Below are 16,751 nucleotides of genomic sequence, written 5' to 3' on the forward strand. Positions count from 1 at the left end.
ATACATTTATTTTGTAGTACTTTTAGTATTTGGTACAGTCTTAGTGATGTTACTGAGTCCTCAGAACTTAAAGCTACTTCTCACTGCCAGCAAACACAGAACAGTCAGAGAACTCTCCTGAGCGTTGTAACCCTACTGAACACAGATGCTTGTATCAGTGACCAAAATGGTATAAAAACTGTTTGCAGGAGGCCTGCATAGTACACAAGTGGAAGAGAGACCAAAGAGGCTGTTTACTGTCACATGACACAAGCAGTGTCGGGGAACCTACTTTAAAACTGTAGCTCATGAAGCTCCAAGCTACGGGAAGCCATACTACACACTCCTGAGAAACAGCAGCATGAAGCTATTTCACATCAAGAAACCTCTACTGTTAAATAATCTAGTAAACAGATCCATACACTTCACTGATAAATCAATCACATTGTCTCATTTCTTAATGAATTACTTTCAAACATTAGTGTTATTAAATGAATAGAAAGATGTGAAACACAGTCCCAGGCAGACTATGGATGTTGGTTTAACACAGAGGGCAGAGGACACTCACCTTCAGGTGCTGTAACTTCCCCGGCAGAGAGGAGTGGAGGCCGACATGCTGGAAGAGGGAGGGCTTGTACCTCTGCTTGAGCAAGGCCTTCTGTTCATTACAGTGTTTCTGGATGAGACAACACACCACCAGCATGTAGGTCACTACACCGTCATAAAGTAAACGTCATTATCACTTATGTACACTCCTCAAGTATTTACCACTGAACAACCTGCTCCACTTCTGTGAAGACTGTTTCCACATTCTGAATAATAATAATTACTGAGCAGCATAATGTGATGGAAGGCGGCGCGGTGGTGCAGTTGTTAGCACTGTCGCTTCACAGGGTTCGAACCCAGCTTGGAGTCCTCCTGTGTGGAGTTAGCATGTTCTCCCCGTGTTAGCATGTTCTCCCCGTGTTAGCATGTTCTCCCCGTGTTAGCATGTTCTCCCTGTGTTAGCATGTTCTCCCCGTATTAGCATGTTCTCCCCGTGTTAGCATGTTCTCCCCGTATTAGCATGTTCTCCCTGTGTTAGCATGTTCTCCCCGTGTTAGCGTGGGTTTTCTCAGGGTTCTCAGGGTTCCCCGATTTCACAGTCCAAAGACATGCATGTTAGGTTCATTCGTGACTCTAAATGTCCCATAGGAGTGAATGTGAGCGTGTTGTCTGAGGCCCTGTTCACACCTGGCATTAGAATGCGTCTCCACATGTGTCTCCAGTGACCACTTGTGATCCGATCTCACTTCAATGTTCTATTATGCAAATAAACACGTGGTGAACACACGGCTAATACAGCAGCCGTTGTGACGTAATATTACATTAATGTCAGTAGTAATATTCTACATATTCATGAATCGGGTACATTTATTAAAAACATTTTAACATCAAAATAAAAGGTTATTGTACTGGAAGTCCCCGGGGCACCGGTGCCTTTGCCAGACAACAGCAGAGTACAGAGCTCCAGAGAGCCGGGAGGAGAAAGAACAGGCGGGGGGGGCGGTCGGGTGTCATGTCAACAAAAACACAGACACATCTCCCACAGTATGATAATAATTCCGATCCGATCTCAATGCGTCCTCAATGTGTCTTGAGTGTGTTCACACCTGTACTTCAAGTTGTCCACTTGTGATCCAATCACTGAGGACGCATGTTAATACCAAATCTGAACAGGGCCTCTGTCTACCCCGCCCCCCCCCGCCTTCGCCAAATGTCAGCTGGGCTCGGCTCCAGCGACCCTGAACAGGACAGATAATGGATGGATGGATAATGTGATTGAGGAACTAATGTTTATGTTTATGAAATGCGGACATTAAAGGTTCTATATACGACATTCAGAACCATTAGATGTTGCACTAGACCATTCGCATCACAGAACAAAACAAATGGGCGCATCGGCGACACCTCCCCGCTCCCTTCGTGTTCTCGGTCCCTGGACACACAACCAGATAAACAATAGAATACGGTTACCCTTTTGTTGGTCTCCCATAGCCTTGTGTCAGTGCTAAAGGAAGGTCTGGCTCCACACATTATCATCCTGCTATCGGGGGAAAAACTCCCTGGCCTGTTTCTTTTTCTTTAAACCAATCACAATCATCTTGGGCGGCGCTAAGCCGATGCAGCGTCGATGGCCTTGAAAAATAAACAGCACGGATGGCGGAAGGGGAGAATGCCACGTGAAATAGGAGGCCAATGGAAGGCTGACACCTACAGTCTACATCCACTGAGTCAGACTACACTTTAGTGAACAATGTCAAGTGAGGAGGTAAGGACACTAAGCAAGAAGAAGACGAGTGAGAGGATGTACACTAAGTAAGAGGAAGACGAGTGAGAGGATGTACACTAAGCAAGAGGAAGACGAGTGAGAGGATGTACACTAAGCAAGAGGAAGACGAGTGAGAGGATGTACACTAAGCAAGAGGAAGACGAGTGAGAGGATGTACACTAAGCAAGAGGAAGACGAGTGAGAGGATGTACACTAAGCAAGAGGAAGACAAGTGAGAGGATGTACACTAAGCAAGAGGAAGACAAGTGAGAGGATGTACATCGTGGTTATTATTTCGTCGGTTGGAATGTTGATGCTTTTCTACAGTAAAGAGTTATTTTAGTAACATTAGTAACATGTTCAGCTTGATAAGGAGCTATTTCTTCAATCTGCCAAGTGACCTGAACCCATGTAAAGTAATATTAACTTGCTAACTATCCTGTTAACGCTAGCTACCTCTGTGGGAGGTCACTCTCTTAGTCTCTTTGTAAACACGGGGAGGACCAACAGTTTCAAAGGGAGAGACTCACACGAACATGCACACGGCCAGCCTGGCTGTGTCAACACAGCACAGAGAAGCTCTGATTCCAACACACACAGAGAGAGAGACTTCACCCTCGGCTCAGGTAGACATTACTCCTCTATATCTTTACATAGACGCTAGTTGTTTGATGCTATATTCACATTCAAAATCTCATATATAGAACCTTTAAAAAGCGTGCAATCTTTAATAATGGTCAATAAAGACCAATAATAAAATAGCTTCATTGTTCCAACAATAGCCCTGTGATAGTCTGGCGACCTGTCCAGGGTTTACCCCCCCGCCTTCGCCCAATGTCAGCTGGGATCGGCTCCAGCGACCCTGAATAGGACGAGCGGTTACAGATAATGGATGGATGGTTGGATGTTCCAACCATGTGTAAAATAATGTCTAGTCTTTGCCTTGTTTTTGTGTTATATACTGTTATTGATCTTTATTGTTATCAGTTTGCTTTGATCTAATCTTTTGAATGTCTTGCATCCATTTTTTCTATTCCAGCTACAATAGGCTTTTATCATGCACATTAAGCAAAAGGGACACTTTAAGAAGGATGCACTTTAGTATACTATATGTAGTGTAGGTTATTGCTCTCGTTGAGTTTTTTTTATTCTTCCTTCTTATTTATTTTATCTTTCCTGTGCTGGTGCTCTAGTTTTCAATTTACCATATTGCACGTGTTTTTACACTTCCTTGAGTCTTGGTTTTGTCCTGTTGCCAGATGAATTGCCCTCTAAGATATTGCTATGGTTATGTTGAATCTTAAGTAAAATGTCAGATTACTGCTTCATGTGCATATTATTAGGTGTGTTTGACTTACTGCGTCTTTCTCTGGGTTGCAAACCTTCACCCACAGAATGTGATCCAGCAGCCAGTCGATGGGTTTGTCTCTGTGGAACATCAGGAAGAACTCTGCAATCATCGGGAGGTCACGGGTTCGAAACATCTTTCCTAGAGGATTACACACACACACACACACACACACACACACACAAACACGTTACTGTCAGTATACACTACAAATAAAAACAAGGCTCATTATGTGGATTTACCTTCCACGTTAATATTTCATACACACCTATAAATCCAAGCTGGGAGAACTCCAGGAAGAGCCACCGTTTGGATTCTTCCCGGATGGCGAAGTTCTTCATGTCGTTGAAGTAGCCTGTCTTTGCTATAATATCATCCTCCAACTGGAAATCACACCACACAATAAGTCATTTCAGTAAGTAGCCACTATTTGGTTTGAGTGAGAGACGACTCCATTACAGAAATCCTCAACAACTATTTCAAGCTTGCAACAAGGCTGCAGTCAGATCTCTCTGAGGGAAGGGGGGGAGGGGTTCTCTCTCAGTCAGAGAGTGTGGGTGGTGTGGTTTTGTCTGCGTCTGTCTTGTTCTGAACATGGGGGGGGGGTTCTGCTGCTCATGATAACTACCCACCTGTGTGTGTTTCTAACTGACTGCTGGGTTGACTGCTCCTAACGGCGTTTGGAGATCACTGGTTAATGGTTAAATACATCACATATGTTTGGTTCCCATCAGAGTGTGTATTTGTGTCTTTCATCATCTCGGCTGCACTTTGAGCTGGATTTCCACACTATCTGGGTGGGCCGTAAAAAAACATTCTATACTGTATACTCCCATTATAGGAAACACATATATATCAATAGTTGTCTGACCTCTGAGCCCTACCTGAACATAATAGGTTCCTTTGTCCTGAGCATAGAGCATGAGGAAGCTGTAGTCCAGATTCTGCTTTGTTCGCCATCTAAGAGCAGAAAAGATGCGACACACAAACATCAATATAATTAACCAGACAAGTGAATTGTGATAAAATTCTAATTCACCTACTGGTGCTCATTTTCTTATTTCTTTATAAACTGTAGTGTATATACCAATGATCCCATTCCAACAGCAGTCAATACACAGGTACAGCAAAGAAAATGATGACATAAATGGGAATAAAGCTGTATGAGGTGCTTCTCCATAGTCAGTGTATTACTTACAGTGGATGGACCAGCACGGGAGCAAAGCAATGTACTGCTGTGGACAGGGGCAGCAGCTAAACAGATTGCCTCGATGGATTAGTTACTTTGGTGTTTTAAGGGGTTAGTTCAGATTCACCAAAGTCTCCTGTCTGTTTCTCCCAACTGTCATCTACTGTAGGTAATACACTGACTATGGAGAAGCACCTCATACAACCCCACAAACAATCCAAACTATCCCTTTAACACAAGCAATACTTCTAGCATTTCAAATAAATAGTAAGAGAAATGGTAAATGTACTTGACTCTCTCCTTGGAGTCTCCAAAGCTCTCTCTGAGGCTGGTGAAGTCGGGGTAGTAATACTGAGAAGGAGAGACAACCTCCAACAGTCCGGACTGCACCTCCTTGGGAAAACTATAAAGAAACAACTGTTAACTGACTGACTTCAGCAAAATAACAACAGGACTACACAACAATTCAGCATTCAAATCATATGGGAAAGATGAGTCCTACATAAAAAATACTTTGTTGATGGACAACAATTTCTATAAATACTAATGACACTATAAAAATAGGATCTTTAAGAATATTGTTCATTACACTTTTTGTGATCACTACTTTAAGTCTCAAATCCAATGAAAAGATCCATATAGTTATTGTATTTGTAATTTGTGAAAACATATACTGTAGAATCTAGTTTACTGCTTAAGTAAAACGTATCAACATGTCAGAGTAGAGAACAGAAAAGGTCCATCATGGTGTACTGAACTCCAGATGAGCCTGGACACTGCTTTTAAAGGTAAGGTTGGTAATCTTCACTGGATGTTAAAAATGATCTAACAGAAACAAACAAGCCCAGTGTCGCCATCTCTGTCCAATGAAAGTAGCTGTAAATAATATTTGCAATGCTGAAAACATGGAAAAGGCAGCTTGGGGGTGGCCAACATTTTCAATATTGCTGGTAATCCTGGTCATCAGCATGCCAATCTGAGATATCTCAATATCCACATTTCTTCTAAATATATGTAAGGGATAATGTACAGCTAGCAGGTCATTGTTGTGAAAGAATCCCCTTCAGGGTGATGAGAGAGGCAGCATCGCCATGTCGGGGACTCTTTCACAACAATGACCGGCTCGCTGTACATTATCCCTTACATATATTTAGAAGAAATGTGGATATTGAGATATCTCAGATTGGCATGCTGATGACCAGGATTACCAGCAATATTGAAAATGTTGGCCACCCCCAAGCTGCCTTTTCCATGTTTTCAGCATTGCAAATATTATTTACATACAAGTTATAGTGAAAACTATGTGTTATTACAATGTAAGGCAATAATAAACGGCAAAAATTCAACAAAATGGTGAGATTGTCTCTATACATTATAGTGATGACTGGATTAAACCATAGTAGTAGTAGTGAGTACAGTTACGTATTAACATAGGCCATGCAACATGTTCAGAGAATGTACTGTGGTGAAGGTCCCTTAGTGGCGCTATTGACAACAGGTAGAACTTCTGTGTAGTAGCTTGGCAAATGACCCACCACATCCAACCACCACAATGCTAGGTTCAAGTCCTTGACCTATAAAGGCAGGGTGTTGAAGAAGTGATACCTGTGCCATACTGTACTACTCTTTCTGGTACTATAGTACTTGTACTAGTATTAATACTTTACTATTACTACTGCTATTAAGGTTTAGTTAAGTATACTTTATCTTTTTTTCACTGTCCTATATTTTAGAGCTTTATTCTCATTGTACATGTTTGGACATATTATACACAGCATCTGGTTTCACTGTTACGCTGACGATACACAGTTCTACCTCTCATCATTTAAACCACACGTACTGAACACTCTAACCATACTGCATCCATATTTATCCAGTGTCAAGGACTTGATGGCAGCTAACTTACTACAAGTCAATAGCAATAAAACAAAGGTTTTCATCTTTGGTCCACAGCGTCATAAACTACAGATACAGTCCTCCCTCGGTTCACTTAAAGCCAATTATTAAATGTTAAGTGCCTGGCAAAGAACCTTTTGATAGCCACTCATCCTTTGAGCAGCAGACCAGAAATATCATCCAAGCTTGTTTTTATCAAAAAAGAAACATCTCCAAGATAAGACACATGCTCAATTTTAATGACCGAAAAAATCATGCATGCTTTTTGTCATCACGCCTGGACTACTGTAACTCTCCTTTTACCTGTTGAAACTCCCACTCAGTCTCACAATTAGTATCTATCCAGAACTCAGCAGCCAGATTAACTATATATAAATATATCAATATATACTGTACATTACATTTATAAACCTGTGAATATGGAATGAAATGTGAGAATATTGAATGAATCCTGAGAATATGGAATGAAATGTGAGAATATTGAATGAATCCTGAGAATATTGAATGAAATGTGAGAATATTGAATGATATCCTGAGAATATGGGTGCTTTCACATCAGGGACCCGGGCCCGGATCCGATTACTCTTGTCCCCAAAGTCAAGTTCGACTGATTAGTGTGAATGCTCCGTACCGTATTCAGGCACGTTTCGTGTGAAAGCCAACTGTACCGAAACACAGAAGTGGACTGCTATTTAACGCGAGTAACTTTAGCAGTTAGTGAGTAGCTGTGAAAGGGCAGGCTTTTTTCATGAGCTGATCTCATCCTCTAAACTGCACGACCATGGGCAATACAGCAGGAAGGCAGGCGAGAGGTTCCTTAAAATATAGACAATAGTAGACGATGGGGTTCCGGCGATGTTTATTATTTGGCTTGGACACAAGCCGGGGACTGATCATCCCCGGTTTGGTCACCCAGGTGAGGGTGTCTGATGATCAAACATCCGAAACACCTTGATCATCAGCATTGGTGCTGAGAGATTCGGCATCAAACGACCGAAAGCCAACAGCACAGCTAGGCCAAACCGGCGAGAGATTAAGATCACCCAGCACAGGAAAGAACTGAGGTCTCTAAAGCAGCAGTACAGGAAGGCAAGAGAAGAGGAAAGACCAGCCCTCACAGAGCTCCGGAACATCGTGAGGCAGAAGCTCATCTCCCTCCGATGCGCTGAGTGGCACAGGAGAAGGGGCCGAGAGAGGGCTCGCAAGCGGACTGCCTTCATAGCAAATCCCTTTGGATTTACTAAACAGCTGCTTGGGCAAAAGCGGAACGGGACCCTTGCATGCCCAGAAGAGGAAATCAACCGATACCTTAGTGCCACTTACAGTGACAGTAGGAGAGAGGAAGATCTGGCCCCATGTGGAGAGCTAATTACACCACCTGACCCCTCCATCCAGTTCAACACCAAAGAGCCCACCCTAGCAGAAGTCAGGGATACAGTCAGAGCGGCGCGGACGAGTGCAGCTCCAGGGCCGAGTGGAGAGCCATACAAAGTCTACAAACACTGCCCGAGACTCCTGCAGAGGCTATGGAGACTCATCAAGGTAGTATGGCGGAGGGAGAAGGTAGCCAAGCAGTGGAGACATGCAGAGGGTGTTTGGATACCAAAGGAGGAGAATGCGAGAGACATCACGCAGTTCCTTACCATCTCACTGCTCAGTGTGGAGGGCAAAGTCTTTTTCAAGATCCTTGCGAAACGGCTTACTGAGTACCTCATGAGGAATTCCTACATTGACACTGCAGTGCAAAAGGGAGGGGTTCCAGTCGTGCCAGGCTGTATAGAGCATACAGGAGTGGTCACCCAGTTGATCTGAGAAGCAAAGGAAAACCGAGGAGACCTGTCAGTCCTTTGGCTTGACCTTGCCAATGCTTATGGATCCATTCCGTATAAGCTGGGGACAACAACCTTGACAGCATACCACGTCCCAGAGAAGATCCAAGAACTCATTTGGGACTACTAAGGCAGATTCAGTTTGAGATTCACCTCTGAGGCTCAATATGTGGGCGAGAATGGCCTTCAAGCCAGCCAAATCCAAGTCCTTGGTCCTGAGGAAGGGGAGAGTGGAGGACAAGTATCACTTCCACCTGGAGTCCTAATCCCATCAGTGTCCGACAAGCCCGTGAAGAGCCTGGGGAAAATCTTCCATGGAACCCTGAGAGACATGGCGGCGGTCCAGTCAACACAGATGGAACTGAAGACATGGCTGTCAGCAGTTGTCAAGCCAGGACTCCCAGGGAAGTTCTAGGCATGGATCTATTATCATGGTATCCTGCCGAGACTCCTTTGGCCACTGCTACGAAGTCCCAATAACCACTGTGGAGGGCTTCGAGCGAAAAATCAGCCAGTTCCTTCGCAGGTGGCTGGCCCTGCCAAAGAGCCTTAGCAGCTTTGCACTTTTATACTTTACACAGACTCATCTGACACCAGAGTCTCCTCTGCAGGCATAACAGTGAAAATTGGAAGGAAGTGACGGGCTCAGGAGGCAGTCGTGCAGGCAGAAGCGAGGCTGAGACATGGCGTCTTGGTAGGCTCTGTGGCAGTTGGACGAGCAGGGCTCGGTAGTCATACAAGACCTTGCTACGATAAAGCTCAGAGGAGAGAGAGAGACGGCGGCTGATTCAGGGAGAGATCCGGGCAGAGGTGGAGAAGGAGCGCTGCAGTAGGACAGTGGCCATACGTCAGCAAGGAGCTTGGACTAACTAACTTGGACCATGCATCTGCCCGGAAGATCACCTGGACAGAACTTTGGAAGTCAGAATCAGCAAGACTCAAATTTCTGATTCAGTCGGTGTACGATGTCCTCCCAAGCCCATCCAACCTGCATAGTTGGGGTCTTGCAGATACGCCAGCATGCCCGCTGTGCCTGGCATGAGGTTCCCTGGAGCACATCCTAAGCTGCTGCCCGAAAGCCCTGGGAGAGGGGAGATACACATGGCGCCATGACCAGGTGTTGAAGGCAGTAGCGGACACCATCTGCACTGGAATCAAACAGAGCAAACATCATCTCCCAGCAAGGCACAACATCGCCTTCGTCAGGGCAGGGGAGAAACCTCAGGCAGAGCGGAATACCTCAACTGGGCTGCTAGCCTCGGCTCGTGATTGGCAGCTGAAAGTGGACCTTGGGAGACAGCTGAAGTTTCCAGAGCACATTGCGAGAACGACACTCAGGCCAGACTTGGTCCTAACATCTGACGTTCAAAGCAAGTGGTGCTCTTGGAACTTAAAGTCCCCTGGGAAGACCGCATAGAGGAGGCCCATGAGCGAAAGAGGGTCAAATACCTTGAACTGCTAGAGGCCTGCAGAGGGAGTGGGTGGAAAGCTCGCTGTAAGCTTATCGAGTCGGGCTGCAGGGGATTTCCAGGGCAGTCTCTACACCGGGTACTCAGGCTCCTTGGCATCACAGGGTTGCAAGAGAGAAAAGCATCCAGGAACATCACTGAAGCTGCAGAAAAAGCTTCAAGGTGGTTGTGGATCAAGAGGGGGGATCCATGGCGTAGCGTGCCACTTGGACACAAGCCGGGGACTAATCATCCCCGGTTGGGACGCTAGGTGAGGGTATCTGATGATCAAAGACCCGAAACATCCGATGACCCTGGGTTCATCACTGATGATGTGTCCAAGCCGCACCATCTACATGCAGATGGTGTTTCTTCAAACTTATATTTAGCTAGTCTTCAACGGTAGACCATTAGGTCTACCGTTGAAGAACGAGAGACGCTCAGATGGTTTTGGTGAGTTTTATTTTGTTTCTGTCCAGTTTTACGATGCTCCGCCACTAATAACAGCTGATCTCAACATAAACAAATACACGTGGATGATGACTGTACTCGGGTACAGACCAACTTTACTGATGTGAAAGCTGAATGGAGAGGGGGGGCAATCGTACTCAGGCACGGTACGGAACAATCGTACCTAATGTGAAAACGCCCTATTGAATGAATCCTGAGAATATTTAATGAAATGTGAAAATATGGAATGAAATGTGAGAATATGGAATGAAATCTGACGTCATCACGGCGCTGCTGCCATCTTGTGTTTTAGGTCATTATGAACTTCCTGGATCAATAACTCATAAACGAAATGTTGTTAAAACACCAACGAGGTCTCTTTCTAACCGTAGTAAGGTAGACAACGAGCTACAAGCTCATTTAAATCACAACGAGTCATTCTCCAAGCTGGACACATTACATTGGTCTCTATGTGCAGCCAGCTGGAGACCAGCGGTCAGGGACCGTCTACAAAATGCAACGCCGAAAAGAGAAAAATATTCAATAACTTCAGTTTTATGCAGTGTAGTGAAACCAAAATCACAGTCCCACATCTGACAACAAATGACGGCCAGTAGAGGATGAGCAGGGGAAACAAGGTGAATCCATGATGTCTAAATTAACGGGATTGATACAGGCTGATATGAGACTGCTGTATGCTTACAGGACAAACCTGCTGCTTTAAACTCTAATAACAGTAACCAATCAGGTTATTTGTTTACCTCAATAGACCTCTTTGAAAACCTTTTCAGTTAAAAGAAAATGTATAAGACACAAGCAGCTGGCCACTGTCAGGGACCACAGCTAACAGAAGACATGAGACCAAGGTGAACATGGGAGACAGTCTAGAATCACTCACTTCCTCCTGATGGTCTCTGCAATGCTGCCCACATAGTCTGAGTCCGTCTGACATGACGGGGGGAGAAAAAGGGATTAGTTAATTAATACCAAACAACAATAAACAGAGTATGGAGGTCTTATGGGGTGAGACAGCCTCACTGAGCTCGTCCCAACAAGGCCTGACCTTGTATACCCAGTTTTCATTGATATGGGGTGACGTAGCCTGTGATTGACTCATGTAACTGTAAACTCACAAACACAAGGTACAGGTACAGTATTTCAGGTATTTGTGATGTACTGCAGAAACTAGATGTCTTAAAGGGTAGACGTGTTTACCCTTCTCATGGGTCTCAGTACCTGACATGTCAGACAGCTCTGTGTCTGTCTTTTCCGTGTATGAGCATGAGCATGTGTGTGTTTGAGTGTGTGTGTGAGAGAGAGAGAGAGTAAGAGAAAGAGAGAGAGAGAGAGAGAGAGAGAGAGAGAGAGAGAGAGAGAGAGAGAGAGAGAGACAGAGAGAGAGAGAGGAAAGGTTATTTTGTGGCGCTGAATAAGAACAACGTGCTGACTTCCTGTACTCCAGGCTTCTTCCATTGATGGTGATTTATGAGATGCAGTTTACAGATAATGTTATGGGAATGGTGTGAGGTGTGATCTTTAAATCATGAAGAGTTTATAACAGCATCTACTGTGGAGTGCTCTTAGTAATACAACAGCAATAAATCCTATGCAAAAGTGCAGCTTTTCAGTTTTAATTGCATCTAGAATATTTTGGCAGATATTTCTGACGCTGGGAGAAACTGGTAACACTGCCTGTTTCATGTCTCTCTTTAAAGAAATAGTTTGGGAAATATGTTTATTTGTCCTTTTGTCGAGGGTTAGATGAGAGGAAAGACACCACTCTCATGTCTTTATGCTAAATGTGAAGCTAAAGCCGGCAGGGGGTTAGCTTAGCTTAGCATAAAGACTGGAAGCAGGGGGAAACAGCTAGCCTGTCTCTGTCCAAGGTCACAAATCAGCCTATCAGCACCTAAAGCTCTCTAATCATTATAATTGTATTTCTTGTTTGTTTAATCCAGACAAAAAGGGTACTGTAAGAACAACACACTGAGCTGCCTGCTGCCTGCTGACTGCTTGCTGCTTGCTGCTTGCTGCCTGCTGCCTGCCTGCTGCCTGCTGCCTAGCTGTCTGCTGCTTGCTGACTGCTGCCTGCTGCCTGCTGCCTGCCTGCTGACTGCCTGCTGCTTGCTGACTGCTGCCTGCTGCTTGCTGCCTGCTACCTGCTGACTGCCTGCTGCCTGCTGCCTGCTGCTTGCTGCCTGCTCCCTGCTGCCTGCTGATTGCTGCCTGCTGCCTGCTGCCTGCTGACTGCTGCCTGCTGACTGCTGCCTGCTGCCTGCTGCCTGCTGGCTGCTGCCTGCCTGCTGCCTGCTGCCCGCCTGCTGCTTGCTGACTGCTGCCTGCTGCCCGCCTGCTGCCTGCTGCCTGCTGCCTGCTGCTTGCTGCCTGCTGCCTGCTGACTGCTGCCTGCTGCCTGCCTGCTGACTGCCTGCTGACTGCCTGCTGCCTGCTGCCTGCTGCCTGCTGCCTGCTGCTTGCTGACTAGTGCCTGCTGCCTGCTGGCTGCTGGCTGCTGCCTGCTACCTGCTGCTTGCTGACTGCTGCCTGCTGACTGCTGCCTGCTGGCTGATGCCTGCTGCCTGCTGCTTGCTGACTGCTGCCTGCTGACTGCTGCCTGCTGCCTGCTGCTTGCTGACTGCTGCCTGCTGCCTGCTGGCTGCTGGCTGCTGCCTGCTGCCTGCTGCTTGCTGACTGCTGCCTGCTGGCTGCTGCCTGCTGCTTGCTGACTGCTGACTGCTGCCTGCTGACTGCTGCCTGCTGCCTGCCTGCTGCCTGCCTGCTGACTGCCTGCTGCCTGCTGCCTGCTGCCTGCTGCCTGCTGCTTGCTGCCTACTGCCTGCTGCCTGCCTGCTGCCTGCTGCCTGCCTGCTGCCTGCTGCATGCCTGCTGCCTGCTGCCTGCCTGCTGCCTGCTGCCTGCTGAATGCTGCCTCTGGCTTCATATTTAGTGTGCGAACATGAGAGTGGTTTCAGTTTTCTTATCTGTGTGTGTATACTGTATATTTGTGTCTTACCTCAGCAACAAAGACGATTATGAGGAGATCTTGCTGCTGCAGAGGCGTCAGGCTGTAGAGCAGAGAGTTGATGGTGCTGACCAGGTAGCTCTGCTTCTCACGCTTCACTGTAGGGATGCCCAGCACCATGGACACTGAGAACACACACACACACACACACACACACACATACATAGGTAATGAGAAAGAAAACAGAGCAACAGTGAACAGCTGTTTGACCCTTTCACTCGTCCCCCACACTTTACAATCACACTTTAGTTGAGATACTCTTCTCTTATGAAGTTGCTGGCTGAAACACAAAGAGTCCTATAAGGGTTGATAGTAAAGCTGAGTGATTCGTACCTCCACGGCGTCCCTGTCCCAGGACAACTCTGGGCAGGAGGCTGCCTGGATGCTGTCTGAGATGGGGCATGTAGAGGTAAATGTTGGGCAGGAGGAACGTCTGTCGGCCTGAGTTGTCTGTCTGCAGCCTTGTTGTTTCTGTCCGCAGGAGGGAAAGGGGAGAGGAGGTCTTCAGTCAATGAACAAGTGAAAAGTGAACACTTTCATCATCACTGGCGTTTGAATTAGAATTGGAACACAGTTACAGCTAAATGGATCGTTTTATGCCACTACATACACGCGCATCACGTGCATTCATGCGCTTTGCACCATTACGTACATGCATATGGCGTATAATTAGTCTCACCCCACGCACATAAAATCCAGGCACACATGCACGTGATGCAAGCGCACAGAGCAAGCGGAAAAGTGAGGTAACGTTTCTGCTCTGCGTGCATAAATGCAGTCCAGCGAGCACAGGGCTGTTACAAGCATGAGCTCTACCCTCCCTACGCGCTCACAACTGCTCAACACACGCTTGCTCGTCAAGTTGATATTTGAGACTTTTGGAGATGGGGATGGATAGACGATGGCTGATGATGATTTTATCTCGCACATTCACAAAATAATGATCTGATATGTGCCGTCTGGAGCCCTGGTTAATGGGAACCAGTGGGAGAGGAGGTGAAGGGCTGAATAAGGGCCAACAGCAAACCTTTGCCCTGGGGTCCACTATAGATTCATCCATGGCTGTGAAGCAGTACGTTAACAGTAACTGCCAGATCAGAAGCAGTGCATTGTACTAGAACTGGCGTACGTACTAGTGTCACCTGGTACCAGTTATTGTGTGAAGAGTTTCTCAGAGGGTTTGAGTCGGTGATATAGAGTATAATAGAAATGTCTATTTCAGGTTGATAAAGTCTACAGGGCTGAACCACTGCCCATCACATGCTTGCTACTTTAGGTAAGAACACCACCTGTGGAAATGGTGGAGGTGGTGGAGGTGGTGGTGTTAAGGGTGGGATGGGTGATGTTGGCAGTCTTGGATATGTTCCTCAGCTGTACCAGGATGCTGCTGAGATCCCTGCTGACCTGCCCTCCCAACTCCTCAGCCACCACCAGACGCTGGTACAGGGTCTGCAGATCTGGCCGTCCTGTTGAACCTGAACACAGAGACGTAAGTATTAATCCCATCATCAGATGTTCAGCATTCATTTCACTTGATCAAACTCAACTTGGCTGTCATCAGTGTTAGAAGTAGTACAGCTGTATTGCTATAGTGCTGCTGCAGCTGCAGCTCAGAAACTGGGCTTCCAAGTCAAACAAGACACACAGTTTTAGGGATCTTTAAACTGTAGGTCTTGGTGACAACTTGAGGCACATTACATTTTTCAGGTAATCATCAAATATTCTCTCAAACTTCTCAAACTTTTGAAAAATGCCCCTTCCTCGAGCAGCAAATCCTCACATTTGAGAAGCTGGATTCAGCAAATTTTGCATCTTTGCTTAACAACTCAGTGGCTGCATGTCAACGGGCACTTTGGCTCTTTTTTGCTTTTCCACTGAAACTTCAACTTCTTAAAGTGACATTTCAATGGCTGTCACTGCTTACACACCAACTGAAACAAACAGACCGTTTCAACAGAATTGCATTGCTAGGCAACAGCTTGGGTCCATGTTTACTTCCTGTCAGCTTGCCTCATTCACACAGGCTGCGTCCGATATCACATAATATGCACTACATACCCTATATTTACTATACTTCATTCCTTCCCGGGAGTCCTTGTGCCTCCTTGTCTCGCAGGCAACGATCACAGGGACGTCTCACACCAGCACACATGGACGTACTGAGGAGAGATGCTGGACAGTGCTGGCGAGCTAGCCAGATGTTTGGTGGACTGAGATAGCTGGAAGCTCCTCTTGAAAGCCCGTCTGAGGACGACCCAATGACATCAATTCCGATAGTTGTATTACCACTATTGGTTTTGTGTTATCAGTCCTACTTGTATTAGCTATTACAGCTACTAGGCTATTATTGTGGCTGCTTCCCTCTCTCTCTATCTCTCTTTCTATCTATCTATCTATCTATCCCCCCATCCGGTCTCGGCAGATGGCCGCCCGCTCTGCGCCCGGTTCTGCTCCAGGTTTCTTCCCAGTAATCGGGGAGTTTTTCCTGGCCACAGCGCGCTTGGTGAATACTGTTGGGTCTCTAAGACAGTCTAAGACCTGCTCTATATATAAAGCGTCTTGAGATAACTTCTGTTGTGATTCGACGCTATACAAAAATAAATTGAATTGAATTGAATTGAATATGTGTGTACTATCATTCAACGTACTTTTGTGTGAATAAACAGTAGTATGCATCTTTCGGACATACTGAGCTGCAATTTACGCTGTCACTTCCTGAGAGCTTCCTAGACGTGTAACCATGGTAACCTGTGCCAAACTCATGTGACCAAAATGACGATTTGTGAGAATCAAAGTCTGAACTAATTTAAAGCTATATCACGGCTAGCAAAGTGAAATCTTATACTTAAATTGAAGCATTGTGGACGTTACAGAGCTGTCCGTCAACGTCTCTTATGAATGTTGTCATTACTACTGCATTGTGGGATATTTATGCCAGCGTAGTGTCCAGCGTTTACATACTGTAATATTTCACCAGAAACAGTATGCAATTCACGTACTATTGGTTTCTTATTAACTAAAAAAAACTCCCATACAGTTTTAACATAACAGCAGACATACACTACAACAGGAAATAAACTGGGACACATCTGGAATGTTTACATTTACAACTGTGTATACGGACATTTCAACTGTGTCTATGGACACTTCAGCTGTGTCTATGGACACTTCAACTGTGTCTATGGACACTTCAACTGTGTCTATGGACGCAACTTCAACTGTGTCTATGGACGCTTCAACTGTGTCTATGGACTCAACTTCAACTGTGTCTATGGACGC

The 16,751-nt window shown here is 45.8% G+C and overlaps 1 protein-coding gene across 1 annotated transcript in view; it reads right to left on the bottom strand.

The window, feature by feature from the left end:
- zgc:154054 (uncharacterized protein LOC777616 homolog) overlaps window positions 1-16,751 on the bottom strand; it is a 74,651-nt gene that overhangs the window by 31,671 nt on the left and 26,229 nt on the right. Inside the window, exons 2-10 of the mRNA XM_037779961.1 lie at window positions 14,762-14,947; window positions 13,806-13,943; window positions 13,464-13,597; window positions 11,349-11,395; window positions 5,117-5,230; window positions 4,523-4,598; window positions 3,907-4,021; window positions 3,649-3,779; window positions 548-655 (exon numbers count right to left, since the gene is read on the bottom strand). Of these exons, the coding sequence (XP_037635889.1) occupies window positions 548-655; window positions 3,649-3,779; window positions 3,907-4,021; window positions 4,523-4,598; window positions 5,117-5,230; window positions 11,349-11,395; window positions 13,464-13,597; window positions 13,806-13,943; window positions 14,762-14,947 (1,049 nt within the window). The remainder of the gene's footprint in view (window positions 1-547; window positions 656-3,648; window positions 3,780-3,906; window positions 4,022-4,522; window positions 4,599-5,116; window positions 5,231-11,348; window positions 11,396-13,463; window positions 13,598-13,805; window positions 13,944-14,761; window positions 14,948-16,751) is intronic.

The sequence above is a fragment of the Sebastes umbrosus genome, chromosome 9 (genome assembly GCF_015220745.1).
Source record: "Sebastes umbrosus isolate fSebUmb1 chromosome 9, fSebUmb1.pri, whole genome shotgun sequence".
In the NCBI taxonomy this organism is placed as follows: domain Eukaryota; kingdom Metazoa; phylum Chordata; class Actinopteri; order Perciformes; family Sebastidae; genus Sebastes; species Sebastes umbrosus.